The sequence below is a fragment of the Cetorhinus maximus genome, chromosome 10 (assembly GCF_964194155.1).
Source record: "Cetorhinus maximus chromosome 10, sCetMax3.hap1.1, whole genome shotgun sequence".
NCBI lineage: Eukaryota > Metazoa > Chordata > Chondrichthyes > Lamniformes > Cetorhinidae > Cetorhinus > Cetorhinus maximus.
In genome coordinates this window covers 6,373,986-6,393,840 of record NC_135888.1, presented here as the reverse complement: position 1 = coordinate 6,393,840, position 19,855 = coordinate 6,373,986, and the positions used below count along the sequence as shown (strand labels likewise).

Below are 19,855 nucleotides of genomic sequence, written 5' to 3'. Positions count from 1 at the left end.
AATCATGCCAGTTGCCAGAGCTGTGAGGCAGCAATTAATTGAGGAGATTTCAAGATTCAGCTAAAGTATCCCTCCCCTCCCAACTCCCCCTCTTTCCATCTCACCAAGCTCCCAACACTGATCATATTAATGCCCTCAAAGTGTAAACCTTCCTAGGTTTCACAGTATCACTGCTATGAAAAGTTAAACCAGCGGCACAGTTAACAAAAGACTCTAAGGTAAGTCATTCTAAAATTAATCATTCCACGAAATTAACGATAAGAAACGTCAAAATCACCCTAGAGCAAAACCCTGCTTCTTGACTGGTGCACTCATTTCTCAGTTCTGCTGCTTTTATGATGTGTTTACCCTGCAGTTGGAGCTTGGGAGGTTGATGACTGCTGAAGTTCCACTGAGGTCACATGAGATTGCCATGGTGGGAAACCTCAAAAAGCTTTGGGTGTAGAGGGCCCTGCTGCAAACTGATTCTTCCAGGCAGTGGCTGGAGCAGTCTGGCCCAGCTGGATGCTTGGTATCCAAGGACACTAATTGAGAGGCTGGTGAGGTAGTCAGCATTGTTCCTTCCCCAGATCTCCTAGAATCTGTACAGGTCCCTGGGTGAGCAGAAGAGAAGGACAGCACAATGGAAGACAACTTGTCACTCAACTGTCCCCTTATAGGTTCCAGCTCAGATACCAGCACCCTACATGACTTGCAGGGTATGCTAGATGGTTCTACTTGTGGGAACATACTGAGCATTTGTGTAATGGAGCAGGGACAGGGGGATAGGTAGCAGCTTGCTGGAGGGGAAGGATTGCCTCCAAGCCCTGCTGCCGAAAACATGGATGATGGTGGGATTTTCTGGCCCCACCCACCACCTGGATTGTCCAGTCCCACCAAAAGCCAACAGACTTCTGGCTGGGCCGCCGACTGTCCCACAGCAGGTCCCACCACAAGGGGGCCGGAAAATCCTGGTCGATGACTTTGAGATGATAGAAAACTGATGGCTGTACATCAGGAACTACAGGGCCCATTGGATTGGCTTCCAGCACACCTCTGCAAAGTGAAAGAGTCCAACTCCAACTTGCAGTGAACATTGAAATACTGCAGTCCACCATGGAGCAAGTGGCCTGCTCTGTGAGCTCAGCAAGGGTGCCCACAGCCATGGAGTTACTACTGTAAGCTCAGGCTGCTGTCATTTCCTGTGACTTTCAAGTCATGCAAAGTGCTATGGAGAGGGACTTCAAGAGCCTCACATCAATTCACCACCCTATTCTCATGCACAGCAGATGGAATGTTGAGCCTCATCCCCAGTCCCATGACACTGTCAGTGCACCATGGGAGAGGCATATGCTATACTTTCTCAGGATGGCAGCATGTGTGTTCCTTGCATTGTCCTCCACTATTACCTCAGAAAACCTTTGCCTCCACCCCACCCAGGGGAATCAGCCTCCACTTGGACTCCCAATTCAGCATCTGAAAATCTCATGGCCACCGCAGTAAATGTTCCTGGCATCTATGAAGTACAGAAAAGTGCACCTTCCCTTTGAGAGGTACAGGTTGCCTTAAATAGCATCAACACTGGTCATATTCATATCCCTGATTAGGCAAACTGCCAATGAACAGCATGGGTAGCGCTGGATGCCTGCCTTTTTGGTATTAATTAAAGATAGAACCAATTCTGAAGCTCAACAGCAAGTCCAGTTGCCCTCCCAATGTTCTGAATTCATAGGAGATTGTAAAGTTGAATTTCTATGTTTTGTTTCAAACAGTTGTAAGTAACCAAAATCCACTTAATGATTCAATAAGTTCCAAATGTGTACAAACCATGATGTTAATATTTGGGATTTTTAGGAAACATTTTTCACTTCAGTGTTTTATTGTTTGAAAGTAAGTAGTAAACTCACAGGTTCCACTATAGCTTCAACAGACAAATTGAACAGAATTATCACAAATATTCTCTTTAAAAGGCACCTCATGTTCCTTTTAGTGACATCTTAAAAGAACATTTAATTACAGCCAAAAGCTTTAAACATTCTCAGATCAAAAAGTCACTAAAATACTAATGACAGATACTTGGCAACAATAGTTGGCAAACATTACTGTAGTTTATTGCATAGGTTCATGTGATTTGGTCCACTTTAAACAGTCAGACAATTACCATGCAAACGATGAACCAACCACTATTCCACAATACTCTGTTGCTGCCATTGACCAGTCATCTGATTTATTGTGACCTATTCACTGTACTTGTGAAAAGCTACATATTAAAATCAATTTGATAATTTAATGCTTGCAGCGATTTGACACTTATTTAAGGTGTATGTGATAATTCAAAGATAATGCATAGAGGGTTCTGTAAAATGAGATTTGTATAACAAAGATGGCCTATAAATCAGGGACAAAGTCACAAGTATGATCAGGACCACAAGTGGAATAAAATCATATCCCACAATTCATCATGAATTGTGTTTACACCACACATTAAGTAAAAATTCCAATTCACATAAAAATTAAAATTAATTTTAAATCTTTGATCAAAGTTACTTGCAAAATAAGTGTTCTCAATCCACAGGAGACAAAAACTCATGGCAACCTGGTCATGTTTCTTTTCAAATATTTCGGAATAACCAAATGTGCAGATTGAGCTCTGGTTCGAATGGCGTCATTAATGAAATACTTTTCTGTCAGCGCCATCTGTTTTCAAATATGATTTTATCACCATACGATGCAAAAACATTTGACAAAAATGAGCTGTGGTATAAACGTAAGCATTTTACAAAATACTATATTATTCTACAATATTTGTTTAAGGCTAAAGCAAAAAGCTTTCAACTGAGATGCAGTTCTGAATTAAAATAGCTGGTATAAGCTAATGAATTGTGAGTGAAGTGGTTTGAGTGATAGTTAAGGCAGAATGCCAGACTTGTAGTCATTCATATCAATTTTATTATCTAAAATTCTAGACTAAGCAATAGTACTTTGACCTGCAAAATGTCCTGCTTGTACTTATTTATTTCCAGACAGGTTGTAGCAATGCTTAGGCCTGACTGTGTTCCAAAATAATACTGTTAGAAGTATTCTGAAATAACCTTGATAAAGGTACATTTATGTATTTCCTGCACTACTATAAAATCTATACTTTGTACTGAAACAGCTTTTGACCTATATAATTCCTTTATCCATAGTCTACTTGCATAATTTACATTGGTGGTTTACAGTCATACAGGATTTCTACGTTTCCTAATCAAAAGGCACTAGAGTACAGTACTTGAAGCTTTTAGGTATAGCCCCTAGTTTACACTTTATCCAGATAATTGCATGACAAGATTATACAAACAGTGCAAGTTATCACACAGTATAATACTAACCTAGACTCATAGGGGAAATTTCAGCTGATTCTTAAACTGTTGTAAACATTAAGAAACATCTGTATATTATCTACAGATATAATCAAACTGTTGATCCTTGATGTAAATGTTACTGAGACAATTTTGGAAGTGCAGCCTCATGTTGGTGTTGCTTCAAGGATGCGGTATATCCAATCTGATAGTTCTAATGTAATTCAGATCACCATTTAAAATGCAGCTCATCCTTGTTGACATCTGGTATAGTCATGCAGAGGAAGGAGCTTTGTTGTTTTGTCATTTGCCAGTAAATACTGGATGATGTTGGAATGAAATAAAAGGAAGGGAATACAGTGGTTATGCTTGTATCTTACATAGAACTTGTCTACAAAGATCAGTAATAAATTGTCATGCATTTTATAAAATTATTAGTTATTCATAAAGTCATAAGACAAGAGTTGCCAAAGACATTCCAACTATTTAAACCTCTCTACTAGCCCAAGTGCAAATTCCCATTCTATGTAAATGATCAAAATAAGAGAAATTAAAAGTGCTTTGTGATAGGTTGAGCTTCTGTATAAACTCAGAATGCAAAAATAATTTTGTAGGTGACTTGATGACCATTATCCCATGCATACAGAACTTTCTCTTTAGGATTGTAATCAATCTGTGTAGTATAAGTGAATTCATTGATGAAGGGTAACTTTGGATTTATTTCAGTGTTTGTGTGAGTATCATATGCATAAGACACTTGGCCTTCTTTTTCATTGTAAGTATCTACTGCATATAAAACACCACAAATAATGAAACAATTGCCATAAGAATTGCGCTTGAGGCCTGTTTTCCAAGTTGTTTCCTTCTTCATTGAAAGATCAATAGGATCCAGTTTGCTGATGACTATGATTTCTTGCTGGGAGTACTCGTAATAGAGGGCAGGGTAAATAACCCACAGGCCACTTTCATCAACAGCAAAATCAATGTCCGAATGTCCTCGCCATTTCCAAGGTGTTGTGTCTTCATATACCACATCATGAAGAAGGGTCCAGGCTGCCACATACCGCTGCTTAATATCATACTTGATTATATTTCTGGTAAAAGCCCTATTGTAATAGAATGACCCATTATAAACAACATGGCCTGTTCCAATCCAGTTATAAGGAAGCTTGTACAGATTGCTCCAGCGCCCTGTGAAGAAGGAAGATACAAAATGTTAAAACTGCTGCTTAGTGAAGTCACTCAAAATCAAATTACATTTGCTTTTAGAAAGCAGATCCTTTCTATAATGTTCTGGATGGAGCCAAATGGGGAGAGATCATTGTTTCATGTACATGTGGAAGTGTTGCTCCTTGAAGAATGCATACCTGAAAATGTGAACATGGAAAGTTTAGCACAAAGAGGTATAGATAGACTTGGGGCGGAATTGTCCCAGTTTTGCACTAAGTGCAGTAGTGGGTGGGATGTTTTACCCGGCGGCTGCAATGGCGGCTTTTCACACCGTATCGTCCCAAACCCGCCGCATTAATTATGTATTCCCGGGGTACATACCGTTTCACCTCCCACGCCATCACCTCGCCACTTCATCACACCAGGCACCACACTTAAAAAGTACAGCCACACTCAGTGCTTCCAGCCCAGGGCTGCTGCATAGAAGACATGGCCCCAAAAGGCAAGAAGATGACAGCCCTCGAGTGCCTTTTGGGCACCATGGAGACCTGCTGCGATGTCCTCTACCCCTGTTCTGGCTGCAGGAGGGGCAACATTACCACTCCGGCTTGGTAGGCGATGGCAGTGATGATCAGTGCCAATGTTGCGCTGGGGAAGGTGGTGGTGTAATGGTATTGTCGCTGGACTAGTAATCCAGAAACCCAGGGTAATGGTCTGGGGGCCTGGGTTTGAATCCCACCATGGCAGATGGTGAAATTTGAATTCAATTAAAAATCTGGAACTAATAGTCTAATGATGAAACGATTGTCATAAAAACCCATCTGGTTCACTAATGCCCTTTAGGGAAGGAAATCTGCCATCCTTACCTGGTCTGGCCTCCATGTGACTCCAGACCCACAGAAATGTGGTTGAATCTTAAACACTCTCTGAAATGGCCTAGCAAGCCATTCAATTGTATCAAACTGCTAAAAAGTCTCAAAGGAATGAAACCAGATGGACCACCCAGCATTGTCCTAGGCACTGGAAACGACAACATCAAACTCAACCCTGTTGACCCTGCAAAGTTCTCCTGGCTAACATCTGGGGGCTTGTGCCAAAATTGGGAGAGCTGTCTCACAGACTAGTCAAGCAACAGACTGACATAGCCATAGTCATAGAAACATACCTTACAGACAATGTCCCAGACACTGTCATCAACATCCCTGAGTATGTCCTGGCACAGGTGGCACAGTGGTATATAGTCAGGAGCGAGTTGCCCAAGGAGTCCTCAATATTGACTCCGGACCCCATGAAGTCTCATTACATCAGGTCAAACATGACAAGGAAAATTCCTGCTGATTATCCCACCCCCTCCCCAGCTGATGAATCGGTACTCATCTGTTGAACACCACTTGGAGGAAGTACTGAAGGTGGCAAGGGTGCAGAAAGTATGCTGGGTGGGTGTTGTAGTGTGACCTTGTCACTGGTTTGTAATAGAGTTGATCCGTAAACAATTTTCTAAGTGGAAACATTAGGTTTATTTACAGTAAATACACATGTGCTTTCAACTCCATCTCTACACTTACTGTGGAGGTAGCCCAGGCTGCTAACACATTGGTTTACACAGATCATGTGATCTTACATCACAGGACTATTCTTAAAAGGTACAGTCCAACATTTAACAAAACCACAATTACTACATTCCTCCCCCTTTAACTGTGCAGTACATATTGTATTTACAACTGTATTTATCTCATGACATTATAATATTTACACAGGTCATGAAATTTACAAATTCAGTCTTTCAGGTGGTTTCAGGCGGTTTCCTGATACGTGTGGCACATCGCAGCTCCACAACTACGGGTTCTTTTTCAGGATCCATGCTCTCTGGAACTGCATGAACATCAGGCACCTCAGTGGGCACTTGCAGTTCAGTGTCTTCCACTCTGCTAGAGACATCAAACATGTCAGTCCTTGGTTGAGAATCTTAAACAGGAAACATTGGTTCAGTAATTGTTACAGATGGAACCATATCTTGTTGTGGTATCTCGCTTTTTCTGAAATGGTCCACATGCTTATGGGTGATCCGGCCCTCCAATTCCATGTCGTATGATAAATGGTCCGGTCACTGAACTTACTTTACCCAATAACCACTTCAGTGCTCCACTGAAATTCTTCACATATACTGTGTCTCCATCAGTAAATTGTCTCTCGCGACAATGCAAGTCATGCGCAGCTTTTTGGTTTCCTTGACTCTTCTCCACCTTCCCCTCCAAATTTGGAAATATTAGGCTCAGTCTTGACCTAAGACGGCGTCTCATCAACAATTCGGCAGGTGTTACTCCTGTTGTCATGTGGGGGATCGTTCTGTAGTGAAAAAGAAAGCGCGCAAGCTTGGTCTCCAACGAATCACCTGTTAACTTCTTCATATTTGCCTACAACATCTAGAATTCTTTCCAGATAAGGCCTTGGAAGTAACTTGCACCTCTTTGATTTTAGCTTCAGCATTGTCATCCAGCAAACCATCATGAGAGACTGGAATAATATCAAAGTAGGCACAGTTCGATAATTTGTTTATTGCCTCATTCGAGTGTTTACAGGTGTTACCAGCCACCATTTTATTGTCTTTTCAGAACCTTCTTCCTTTTTGTCGTCTTCTTTCTACCCCAGAGTTTGGCCTCGTCCTTCATTTTGACTTCACTATCAGCCAGACTTCTCTCAGGTGAAATCTCAACTTGTCTTAGTTCAGTAGCTGAGTCTCCCAAAACTTCATTATCTGCTCACCTCTTAGAAAGCTCTCCGACTTTTGTTTTCAAAGCCTCTTTGGCTTCATTTAGCTGATTCTTCAGCTCTTCTGTCTCTTTTTTGTATTTGTTGGCTGCCTCCTGGAAACTTGAACATTGATGTTTCTTCTCTGTGAACTGGTTCTTCAGTTTGTTCAGAGAAGTGCTGAATTCTTTCAGTTTCTCTTCGTACTGTTCCAGAGGCACAAACTTTGACCTGAGGGAGTCTTATTGTGTGTGAAGGTATTTTAACAGGTTTTCCTTTTCCTTACAAAAGCTACTCACTCAGTCTTGAAATCTGTCATTCAGCAGGATCTCCTTGCGTTTCTTCTGCTGTTATTCCATGTTTTTGTTTGAGATAGACTGCATTTTTTCATGTTGTTGAGTCCTTACACGCTCCCTTTTTCATCCTGTTGCAGTCCTTGAACTCTCCAGGCTCTTTCTGCCATACTTTGCCTTGTTCCTTTTTCAAGACATGAACTCTTCCAGCTTCCTTTTGAAATCTTACTGGCCAATCAAGGTTGATTTTCCTTAACCAGTTTCGCCCTAGAAGGCTTGGTCCTCTGCCTCTCAATACCATCACTGGTAGCTGTGCTGATTGGTTTCTATATTGGACAGTTACTCTGCTGATACCTTTCACTTGGGTTTCTTCGCCTACGCACGTTTTCAACTTGGCAAATGTTTGTTCCAAATTTAATTGATGTTCACCATTATTTAAATATCTGAAAGTGTGTTCTCCGATTACAGTAGTGGAAGCTCTCGTGTCTACTTCCATTTTTACTGGCTTACCATTCACTTGTACTGTAACGAATATTGGTTCTGTCTTCCCAATGAATAAATGTCAGAATTTGTTATTTCAGGTTCTTCTACACTGTGGATTTCATTGGGCTTCTTCTGTTGTTTGCAAGCTTGTTTAAATCTCTCTTTGCGCTGTCTCATTATATTCTTCTGTGACAAAAGTAACATTCTACTTTTTAAAACTGCCAACCGCGAAAAGACTGATTGTTTCCACATCAATTAAAGTTGTTCTTCGATTTAGCTGCTAAATTACTTCTTATTTTTCGGTCAGCTGAGACTGTTTCCTGCCTCGCGGCAGAGTCTCGCTTTGTCGTGCCACTTTCGGCTGACTGTTCCTGCTCGATTTGGAGTATGGCACCATTTCACGCCCCTTGTGTTGCTTGTGAATTTCTTACAGCGCTTTCCATGGCCAGCGCTATTTCTAATGTCTTCTTAAAATCCAGATTCACTTCGGCCGGCAATCTTCTAATAGTGTCTTCTTTCACACCACACACTACACGATCTCTGAGCACGTCATTCAGAGGCTCACTCACAATATTCCGTTTGTTGCTTCAAATTCACTACGTAGCTAGCAATTGTCTCATCCAGGGTTCTATTTCATGAGTTGAACCGGAATCTCTGCATCGTGACTGAGGGCTTGGGTTGAAAATGTCCCTTCGTGAGGTCCACCAATACTCTTGAAATTCTTTGAATCTGGGGCACTGGTGCAGTCAAACTTCAAATCAAACTGTAAGTTTTGCTCCCACAAGTACTCAAGAGGATCACTCGCCTCTTCTCTTCCCCTTTGATTTCGTTCGCTTGAAAGAAGAATGCGAGGCATTCTGTATACCGAGACCAATCGTCTGCGGCTGGCTCAAAGGGATAGTTCTACCAAATTGAGGCATTTTGGGTGAGTATATCTTCTGTTATTTTAAACGGATGTTGATACTCACAATTGCTGGGCAAGGTACAGTACCGATTCCGATTTATCTTGATCCCATCCTCATCGCCAGTTTGTTGAAGTGTGGCCTTGTCACCTATTTGTAATAGAGTTGATCTGCAGACAACTTTCTAAGTGGAAACATTAGGCTTATTTACAATACAGCCAGCAGCAACTACATGTGTGCTTTCAACTCCATCTCTATCTCTACACTGACTGTGGAGGTAGCTGCTAACAAATTGGTTTACACAGATCATGTGATCTTACATCACAGGACTATTCTTAAAGGTACAGTCCAACATTTAACAAAACCATAATTACTATATTTGGGGACTTCAATGTCCATCACCAAGAGTGATGACTGAGCTGGTCAAGTCCTAAAGGACATAGCTGCTAGACTGGGTCTGTGGCAGTAGTGAGGGAGCCAACAAGAGGGAAAAACATACTTGACCTCATCCTCACCAACTTGCCTGTCGCAGATGCATCTGTCCACGACTGTAGGGGTGACCACCACACAGTCCTTGTGGAGACAAAGTCCCATCTTCACATTGAGGCTACCCTCCATTGTGTTATGTGGTGCTACCACCGTGCTCAATGGAACAGATTTCAAACAGATCTAGCAACTCAAGACTGGGCAGCCATGAGACACTGTGGGCCATCAGCAGCAGGAGAATTGTATTCAATCACAATCTGTAACCTCATGGCCCAGCATATCCCCCACTCTACCATTACCACAAAGCCAGGGGATCAATACCTAACAATGAAGTATCAACCTGGTGAAGCTAAAACATAGGGCTACTTGCATGCCAAGAAGCATAAGCAGCAAGTGAAAGACACAGCTAAGCGATTCCACAACCAACGGATCAGTCCTGCCACATCCAACTGTGAATGGTGGTGGACAATTAAACAACTCACTGGAGGAGGAGGCTCCACAAATATCCCCATCCTCAATGATGAGGGAGCCCAGCACATCAGTGCAAAAGATAAGGCTGAAGCATTTGTTACAATCTTCAGCCAGAAATGCCAAGTAGATGGTACATCTCAGCCTCTTCCAGAGGTCCCCAACATCACAGATGCCTGTCTTCAGCCAATTCGATTCACTCCATCTGATATCAAGAAATGGCTGACGGCACTGGATACTGCAAAGGCTATGGGCCCTGACAATATTCTGGCAATAGTACTGAAGACTTGTGCTCCAGAACTTGCCATGCCCCTTGCCAAGCTGTTCCAGTACAGTTACAACACTGGCATCTACCTAGCAATGCAGATAATTGCCCAGGTATGTCCTGTACACAAAAAGCATCACAAATCCAAACCGGACAATTACCGCCCCATCAGTCTACTCTCAATCCTCAGTAAAGTGATGGAAGGGTTCATCAGCAGTGCTATCAAGTGACACTTGCTTAGCAATAACCTGCTCACTAATGCTCAATTTGGGTTTCACCAGAGTCACTCAGCTTCTGACCTCATTACAGCCTTTGTTCAAACATGGGCAAAAGTGTTGAACTCCAGAGGTGAGGTCAGAGTGACTGCGCTTGACGCTTGACATCAAGCAGCATTTGACTGAGTGTGGCATCAAGGAGCCCTAGCAAAACTGGAGTTAATGGGAATCAGGGGGAAAACTCTCTGCTGGTTGGAGTCACAGCTAGCACAAAGGAAGATGGTTGTAGTTGTTCTAGGTCAGTCATCGCAGCTCCAAGACATCACTGCAGGAGTTCCTCAGGGTAGTGTCCTAAGCCCAACCATCTTCAGCTGCTTCATCATTGACCTTCCAACCATCATAAGGTCAGATGTGGGGATGTTCGCTGATGATTGCACAATGTTCACCACTATTCACAGCTCCTCAGATACTGAAGCAGTCCATGTCCAAATGCAGCAAGACCTGAACAGCATCCAGGCTTGGGCTGACAAGTGGCAAGTAACATTCGCGCCACACAAGTGCCAGGCAATGACCATCCCAAACCAGAGAGAATCTAACCATCATCCCTTGACATTCAATGGCATTACCATCATTGAATCCCCCACTATCAAGATATTGGGGGTTACTATTGACCAGAAACTGAACTGGCCTCACTATATAAATACTGGGGTTACAAGAGCAGGTCTGAGGCTAGGAATTCTATGGCGGGTAACTCACCTCATGACTCTCCAAAGCCTGTCCACCATCTACAAGGCTCAAGTCAGGAATGTTATGGAATACTCTCCACTTGCCTGGATGAGTGCAGTTCCAACAACACTCAAGAAGCTTGACATAATCCAGGAGAAAGCAGCCTGCTTTATTGGCACCCCATCCATAAACAATCACTCCCTCCACCACCAGTGTACAGTGGCAACAGTGTGTACCATCTACAAGTTGCACTGCAGAAACTCACCAAGGCTCCTCAGAATGAGTGGACATCACCACCCATTCTCACACACATGCCCTCATATGTCCATCTGGCCTCACCTCCTCTGGAGACTGCCTGCTCAGCCCTCACCATCTTGAGGCCTCTTGCACAGATCCACATGTGCTCCCACACACACATCCTGGGATACCCGCCTTCCCCAGTATAGCCCTCGTCCTGCAGCCTCTTCCCTTGCCTGAGGCCACTTCTCCCCCTTCCCCAAGCAAGCCCTAGCCCTACAGCCATTGAAAAGTCACCCACAAATGGCTGACCTGGTGGGTAGAGTCCTGCCCACGAGCCCCCCTTAAAAGTGATGTGGTTCTGTCTGTGAAGCCTGGCACTGCAAGTGCTGACTGAAGCAAGGTAGGCAAACAAACATTGAAGTCCTGAGCAAAGTGCAACACCCGCCAAGTGCACGCCTTATACATGTTGTTGTGAAACATGTCAGCGTGTTTTCCCGCCAACATGGGCAGGGCGATCCAACGGGAGGGGACGATTCCGGTGGGCTGGCCTGATAGTGATATGCAGATATATTACATAGAGGTTCTCAACGCCTTTGGTGGGCTGAGCGGATGATCGCAAACTGGTTTCACGTCGTCGCGCAACCGATCACGCCATATTGTCTGCTCATGCCACGAACACGCCTGACGCCAGCGGGCACGGAAAATCCCGGCCTTGATTTCAAATGTGGGAAAGTGTAGAAGAGTTAGGTGCATGACTGAATCATAATTCCACTGGTGATCTAAGATTTCCACCAGTTCAAATCAGTTAAAACGTCAATCTTCAGCTAGTAGCAAATAGAGAAGCACAGTCTTAAAATTGTGTGTGCAAAACACAGCGGTCGTCACTAAGTAGTAGTAGTAGTTCCTGCTACACCCATCAGGTGATTTGTAAAGATGTTATATCTCACCTTGTTTAAAGTTTTCAAGGTTCCTGAATTCAACCAGGTTGTTTCCATAGTAATAGTTTGTCACATAGATCCTGTCATCCTTTGCTAAGGGATCCTTCATCCAGGCACCCTCATTACGGCCGTAACTGTGATGTTTCTCAGGAGATTCGATCATTGACAAAGTCCCATAACATTCACCTTCTCTGACTTTAGATAAAAAGAACAGCAGTATGAGTACCAGGTACTTATTGATATAAAGGAAGTATGACATTGTGCAGTAGGTTGCTGTACCTATATGTCTGTATTATGCTGCTTGTAAATCATTTACTATTTGATAATTGTGGGGAGTAGAAATCTTTAAATCTAGAAATGACGACAAAATGTTTGACCACACTGAAGCAACAAAATTTGGCATTATAGAGCAATATAACACCAATTCTGCCCTCAGTATTCCCTATATTGAGTTCCCAACCTCAGCCGCACTATCATCAGTGGAGGTAGGGAGAAGGCAAAAAGAGGTGGTCAACAGAAGCCAGTTGCTGCTTTAAATGGAGAGAGGGAAAATAGAGGCAGAGCCATCAACATTAGTCTCACCACCTCTTAACAGCTGATTTAAAGAGAACATTGAATTCTTGTACTTTGTCTTCTCGCCCTCTCAGCTTGGCATGATGCATTGCACATAATGACCAAGAAAGGAAGAAAATAAACGAATGAAGCTAAACTCCAGATAATGATTTTATAAATGAAAATGGGTGAAACTAGCTGTGTTTAAGAATAAAAAAACAAAAATAACAAATAAGTAAACATCCTATCGTTAAATCTCAATATGTGAAGAATATAATGATTGATATATGGCTTAGTGTCATTATTTGTCTGATTATGCCCTTCCGAAGCACCTTGGGCGATTTTACTATGTTAAAGGCATTGCATAAATGCAAGTTATCGTTATTCATTGCAAGGGTATTATTTTCCGAGATGGTGCTGCAGCTGCAGCCTGGGAAACGTTACAAAGGATTTGCCATAAGAATATTTGTGAGCAGCTTTGAGTGTAATCAAAACAGTGAAAAGTCAAAATGGTTTAAAAATTACTGTGCGCAATCTAAATATACCTTTATTTGGCCCAGCTGACCGAGTGCGTGTGTTGGTGGTGAGCGTGGTAGTCTCAACGGTACCAGTGCTTGTAGTCATGGTGCTGCTGGTGACAGGAGACGGAGCAGCTGTCACATTCTCCGTGCTCCGGCCAGCGACTTCCGATTCACGAGAAACTGGAGTCTTGTCTGCTGCTCTTGACTCCTGATCCTCAGAACGTAAAGTCCCTTTAAGCGAATTATCTGAAAGTGGTTTAAAAAAATATCAATGTGGTTCTATTTCAAACTGTGCAAAGGAAAAGTGTCACCCACTGAATTATACAGATTTACAGGGCATTTAGTCCTTATCCTATTGTTACAGTTCAGAGGCATTTTGTTTTTTTAGCAACATAAATTACTTTTCCTTGTTTTATAATCCTCAAAATACAGGCTGAAGTTTTCTATTTCCACATTCATCGGGGTGATTTTCTGTCTATTAAAGTAAATGGGTGGAAAATTGCGGACTGGCAAAAATAGAAAATAAAACCCCAGACATTGCATTCAGTGCCACTGATTCACAGTGACTTCAGTCAAATTCCGTTTTTATTACATGTCATTCTGAAACTTTTTTGAGGACTGATTCTGTCCATTTTTCAGTGAAAGTCATAAAAAAGCCTAGGTTATTACTTATTGCTGAATTGTAAAGCATTATTATAGTTTTTGAATCATCCGCTTTGCAAATTTCTGGCTCTATAGGGGTTATCATTTGTGTTGAGTCTCCAAGAAAGAAAAACAAAGGTTTTCAAAAAGTGAAGAACAATACACATTGTTCTTCTGCCTTAGTGAATTTGAATCTACCTTATATTAATGGAGGTTAAAGCTTTCCTTTGGGCAGGATCTTCCTATCCCTGGGATGGCAAGCTTGGAGACCAGGGAACTAGTGGGAGGCCATGATGAGACAGTGAACCTGCAGGCAGCCAATTAAGAGGCCAACTAAGTGGTCGCATGGAAAGGTGCCTTGGGAGGGGGTTGAGGAGTAGGGGGTGATGGAGGAGTGGACCAGGGTGTCACAGAGGGTGTCACGGAGAAGATGCAACACCTGCCCTTTCACTTCCTCTCTCCTCACCATCCAAGGGCCAAAACACTCCTTTCAAGTGAAGCAGCTTTTCACTTGCACTTCCCTCAACTTAGTCTACTGCATTCGTTGCTCCCAATGCGGTTTCCTCTACATTGGAGAGACCAAACGCAGACTGGGTGACCGCTTTGCAGAACACCTTCGGTCTGTCCGCAAGTATTACCCAAACTTCCCTGTCGCTTGCTATTTCAACACTCCACCCTGCTCTCATGCCCACATGTCCGTCCTTGGCTTGCTGCATTGTTCCAGTGAAGCTCAATGCAAACTGGAGGAACAGCACCTCATCTTCCGGCTAGGCACTTTACAGCCTTCCGGATTGAATATTAAGTTCAACAATTTTAGATCATGAACGCTTTCCTCCATCCCCACCCCCTTTCTGATTCCCCCCCCCTTTTTTTCCAATAATTTATATAGATTTTTCTTTTCCCACCTACTTCCATTATTTTTAAATGTATTTCCACCCATTGTTTATCTCTACCTTTTAGTATTCCCCCACCCCCACTAGAGCTATCTGTACCTTATCTGTCCTGCCTTCTACTCTTAATTAGCATATTCCTTTAGATAATATCACCACCATCAACACCTCTTTGTTCTTTTGTCTGTGACATCTTTTGGTTACCTCCACCTATTACTGGCTGCTTGTCCCAACAATCCCCCCCCGACCTTAAACCAGTTTATATTTCAGCCCTTTCCTATTTTTACTTAGTTCTGTTGAAGGGTCATGAGGACTTGAAACGTCAACTGTGCTCTCCTCCGCCCATGCTGCCAGACCTGCTGAGTTTTTCCAGGTATTTCTGTCTCAATCCAATTCTTAGTGGGCATATTTGAGCATAATTCAGCATAAAGTGGCTGAGCCAAAGAATCCATGGACAATGAAATTGCTGCACATTGCACAGAATTCTTTGTGCTTTGAGATTCTATTGAAATGTACATGTCCTGTTCTCTTAAATTTAAAAAAAATCAGATCAAAAGGAGATTTAACATAGTTGGAATTTTGTCAAGTTTCATCTCCATTAGCTTTCACCCATAAAATCTGAGTCTCTGCTGGATGGGTCTGAGCCTCTGCTGGATGGGTCTGAGCCTCGACCACCGGGGTGCTGGCTGGGCCAAAGTCTTGGCTGGGGGCCAGGGAGGTGACAGTGGATTAGCGGCTGCTGAATGAGTGGGAGGGGGGTTGTAAGAGGGGTACGTCTATGGTGGGGCTGATAACAATGTGTGTGTGTCTGTGAAACCGAAGGAATAATGTTTATTTGATATTTTACCTGAGGAAATGCTTGGAATTAATTTAATTCATTTTTAGTTGTTAAGATTTTCAATTGGAAACCCCTTTCCTAGTTCACCATCTACTAAATTTGAATCTTTCAAAGTTAATTGTGTCAGTTCATATTCTTCCATGTCCCAACATCTGATCCAATCTCCTAAAAGGGTACTTATAAAATGGATAATTCGAACTCCCTGACAACAGTAGCATACACATTATGAAGAAATATCCCAAGAACATTTCTCATTTTTAAAATGAGTACGAAGAACCACAATTAATGTTCCTTTGGTTGATCCAGTCAAAGTGTCATTAAAGTGCGATAATCATGTGAGGAGGTGCATTAGCTTAGAAAAGTCACTGAAATGTTAAGTAGATGTGAATTAAACCATTTGTTATCTGATGGTTAGTTTGGTGCTGCAGAAATAATTTGTATTATTAGTTAATTAATTAGTTATTAACTAGTATTAGCTAATTAATCTAATTCTAATTTTTGGTTTCCTGAAATCAGGCTAACAGCCTAAGTGTAGTCTGGCACCAATTCACCAGCCAATTAGCCTTGACAAAGCTATAGCAACAGAACTAAAAGGATCCAACAAACACTATTTGTTGTCACTGCACCTGGAAGTCAATAAAAAAAAAAATCACTCATGGAACCAGCTTCCTCTGTAAGGCACTCTGAAAGGCACACTCCCAACACTCAATATTTCTGTTTCCTGAATCCCATATAATGTGCACTACACCCATATGACGGTGTTAAACTTAAGAATTTCAACAAAAATAGATTCCAGTGGGAAAATAATTGTTAGTGACCCCAGAAATGAGATTCACTCTCAGTACGTTCGCTATATTAATTTATGGAACATGCGTTTATTTTTCAAGTATTTTCAGTAGTACAAATTATTCATTATCCAATTGTATCTTAATTAATAGCAAGTAAAATAAAATGTTATGTCCTGTAACAAAACAAAACTCATTTCTGTTGGGCTGTGTCATTTAAAGTGTCCTCAGAATATCCTCTATTTGTACCACTATCTTACAATTTAATTTGTCGGAATACTTTTCCATTCTCACTGTTTAATGGCACCTGGGTGACAGCAGCACTTTTATCCTGCAGATAACCACCAGTGAATTATTTTACGGCAGGTCAGTATTTACTGTTGTCAGCTGCACTCTTCTCTTTTAATTATCCCCGATGTAATAGGAACCGAATTTAACCGAAGAACAATATAATCAATTTGCATTACTTGCTTCCCAATTGCTAGGAAGGAAAAAGATATGGTAACTTCAGTATCCTAACTAAATCAGCACATAATATTCTGACCAAAGAAATAGAACAGTTGTTACATACAATATTCACTATTATTAAATGAAGAGAAGAGCAATAATACCATAAAAGAGAGACTTCACCGATAATGTATTAGTTCTTTTATAAATGTTGAACTTTAACTCTGCTGTATCATTCAGGAATGGAATTTTAAAATTCTGCTGATATTCTCTCAGAGAACGTACCACCTTGTCAGATAATAGTATATTAACTTTGTAACTGCTAAACCTTGCATTCTGTAACATCCTTTCTGTGATGTCAAAATCCAAGTGCTGCATTAATGGGCTTGCAAAATGCCATCTTGGGTATGGTGCAATAATTTTATAGCAACTTCCCTAGTGTTATTGGTGACAATTATTTGACAACTTCTACATCTGCAGTGTTCAGTGTGTGGTCAGGGAAACAAGATGCCATTGCACTGCCTCATGAGGAGAGCAGCTGACTAAAAGAGTATGTTGTGCGCATGTACCTACATCTCTATCCAGCTGGCAACTTAAATATGATAGAAATAGAAAGTAGACACTGGGGGATTGAGTTACAATTCAACAATTCCACAGGAAGGTTCAAATGCCTTATCTCATGAGAATGGTTTATGAACAGCTCAACCTGCAAATTGAATTATCCCTATAACTCCCTCCCTGCAATTTTCAATTTGGTATGATGCCATTGTATGCACCGTTGGCTTAACGGCTTCTAGTTTTAATTTAGGAATGGAAAACACCTATCCATAGGGACGACCTAAAATCAAGCTCAAAGCTAGTTAAGGGCAAATGTATTATTGTAATACTCAAGATCATTTTCCTGGAGCATGAATGAAATCATGCTAAAGGAGTGGATTTTACTTTCTTTCTTTGGTTTTCAGGAGTAAGTACAAGCTTGTTTTCATAATGTTTTAAAAAAAGCTTCCTATGGTGGTCACAGAATTATTGTTAGAAGGCTGCACCCTTATTAGCAGTTAACATCAGACCATTTATTAAGATAGCACAGACTAAAATAACTCCCATATTCATATTATATGAACAGACTTTAAATTCTTGTTAAACTGATTAACTTATAATAAATTGAAATGAAGGTCAATAATTAAACAACTTGAGCGATCAAAAACTTTTGAAGTATAACATTTTTAAAAAATTCGTTCTCAGGATTTAATTGCCAACATTTTATTTCCATCCCTAGTTACCCTAAGAAGGTGTCACTGGTCCTTCTTAATGAACCACTGCTGTTGATGTGGTGAAGGGACTCCCACAGTGCTGTTGGGTAGAGAGGTTCCAGGGTTTTGACCTAACAATGATGAAGGAACGACAATAAATGTCCAAGTCATGATGGAGTGTGACTTGGAAGGGAGCTTGCAGGTGATGGTGTCCTGACACAGCCTCTGCCCTTGTTCTTCTGGAAAGTGGAATTTTCAGGTTTGGGAGGTATTAATGAAGAAACTTTGACGAGTTGCTAAAGTGTATATTGAAATAATATACATCACAGCTCTGGTACACCAGGAGTAGAAATTTAGGTTAGTGCATGAGGTGCCAAGCAAATAAACTGCTTTGTCCTGAACAATATTGAGTTTCTTAAGTGCTGTTACAGTCACACACATTCAGTAAAGTGGAGAATTTTCCATCATATTCCTGATTATGGGAGGTGGAGAGGCCTTGGGAAGTCAGGAGGTAAGCCAGTTGCTACAGAATAGCTCTAGTGGCCATTCAATAATGTGGTTGCTTCAGTTGAGTTTCTGATCAATGATGATTTCTGCCACCACCCCACCCCCCCACCCACTTAGCCAGCGACGGCCACATCCCATGAACAAATAAAAAAAATATAGACAGCATAATAATATAATCTGCAACACGCTCAAAAGATGATTATGGACTTAGGCCTGTTATTGAAATGTCAGTAACCCATTTATATCCAAAAATGGATTGTGAAATACATTACTCAACACTGCAGTATATAATACTGAAACTAATTCCCAGATCAATACGATATTTGGCTTTGCAGATCAATTTAGGCTCTTGGAAAAATGGAAAACAGTTGTGGTTTTATTGCCAATACAAAATCTACCCTAGATCATGAGGGTCACATCTTCCTTGCAAAACAATAGAGAAAACAGATGTACACTCAGCATTAGACCACCAGGAATCAAGTGCAAAACCTCTCTGCAACCACACAGATCATCATTAGACTGTGAGGAAACGCTCACAGCAAATACTGAAGAATAAAAATTAGTAATACACAAAATAATGAATTGCTTTGAAAGGCAGTCACTGTTGTTATGTAGGCAAAAGTGGTGACCATTTTGTGCATAGATAGATCTTTCAAATAGACATGAGGTGAATGACCATGAATCTGATACTGCTGATTTTATTAGAGGGAGACACGTTGTAAAGCTCGAGGGGATCACACTGTCCTACTTTGAAATAGTTCCACAAGACTCAAAACCATCTGAAATGGCTGATAGACTCTTGCCTTAACATCTCATTTGAAAAAGGATCTTTCTACCAATACTGTCAGTATTGGGCTGGAATTGCAGCTTTGATTATGCACCAAGTGCATCTTAATTTGTATCTTACTGTTCAAATAATGATAATCAATGGCAATTTCAGATAAGTAGGACATAGTGGATCGCATGGCACACCTACACAGAATAGAAGATGGATCCCACACAGTATATAATGCTCCCATTATAGAATCAAGTTTCTGGTACATTTGCATCTTCTAACAGACCTAACAGAATCCAAACAATACTAATTCTTTAGGCTAAGAATGTTTTTCCTACCATCTAACTTCATTTTATGTCTCTGGTCAAACTTTTCTGGCCTAAAATGAAGCAAT

General features: G+C 41.4%; 1 protein-coding gene across 1 annotated transcript in view; it reads right to left on the bottom strand.

Annotated features, from left to right (window-relative positions):
• Positions 1–1,839: 1,839 nt before the first annotated feature.
• The window catches only part of olfml2a (olfactomedin-like 2A), a 61,312-nt gene continuing 43,296 nt past the window's right edge, over positions 1,840–19,855 (bottom strand). The window contains exons 6-8 of the mRNA XM_078549878.1: positions 13,352–13,573; positions 12,264–12,449; positions 1,840–4,511 (exon numbers count right to left, since the gene is read on the bottom strand). Coding sequence (XP_078406004.1) covers positions 3,910–4,511; positions 12,264–12,449; positions 13,352–13,573 — 1,010 coding nt within the window. The 3' untranslated portion in view covers positions 1,840–3,909. The remainder of the gene's footprint in view (positions 4,512–12,263; positions 12,450–13,351; positions 13,574–19,855) is intronic.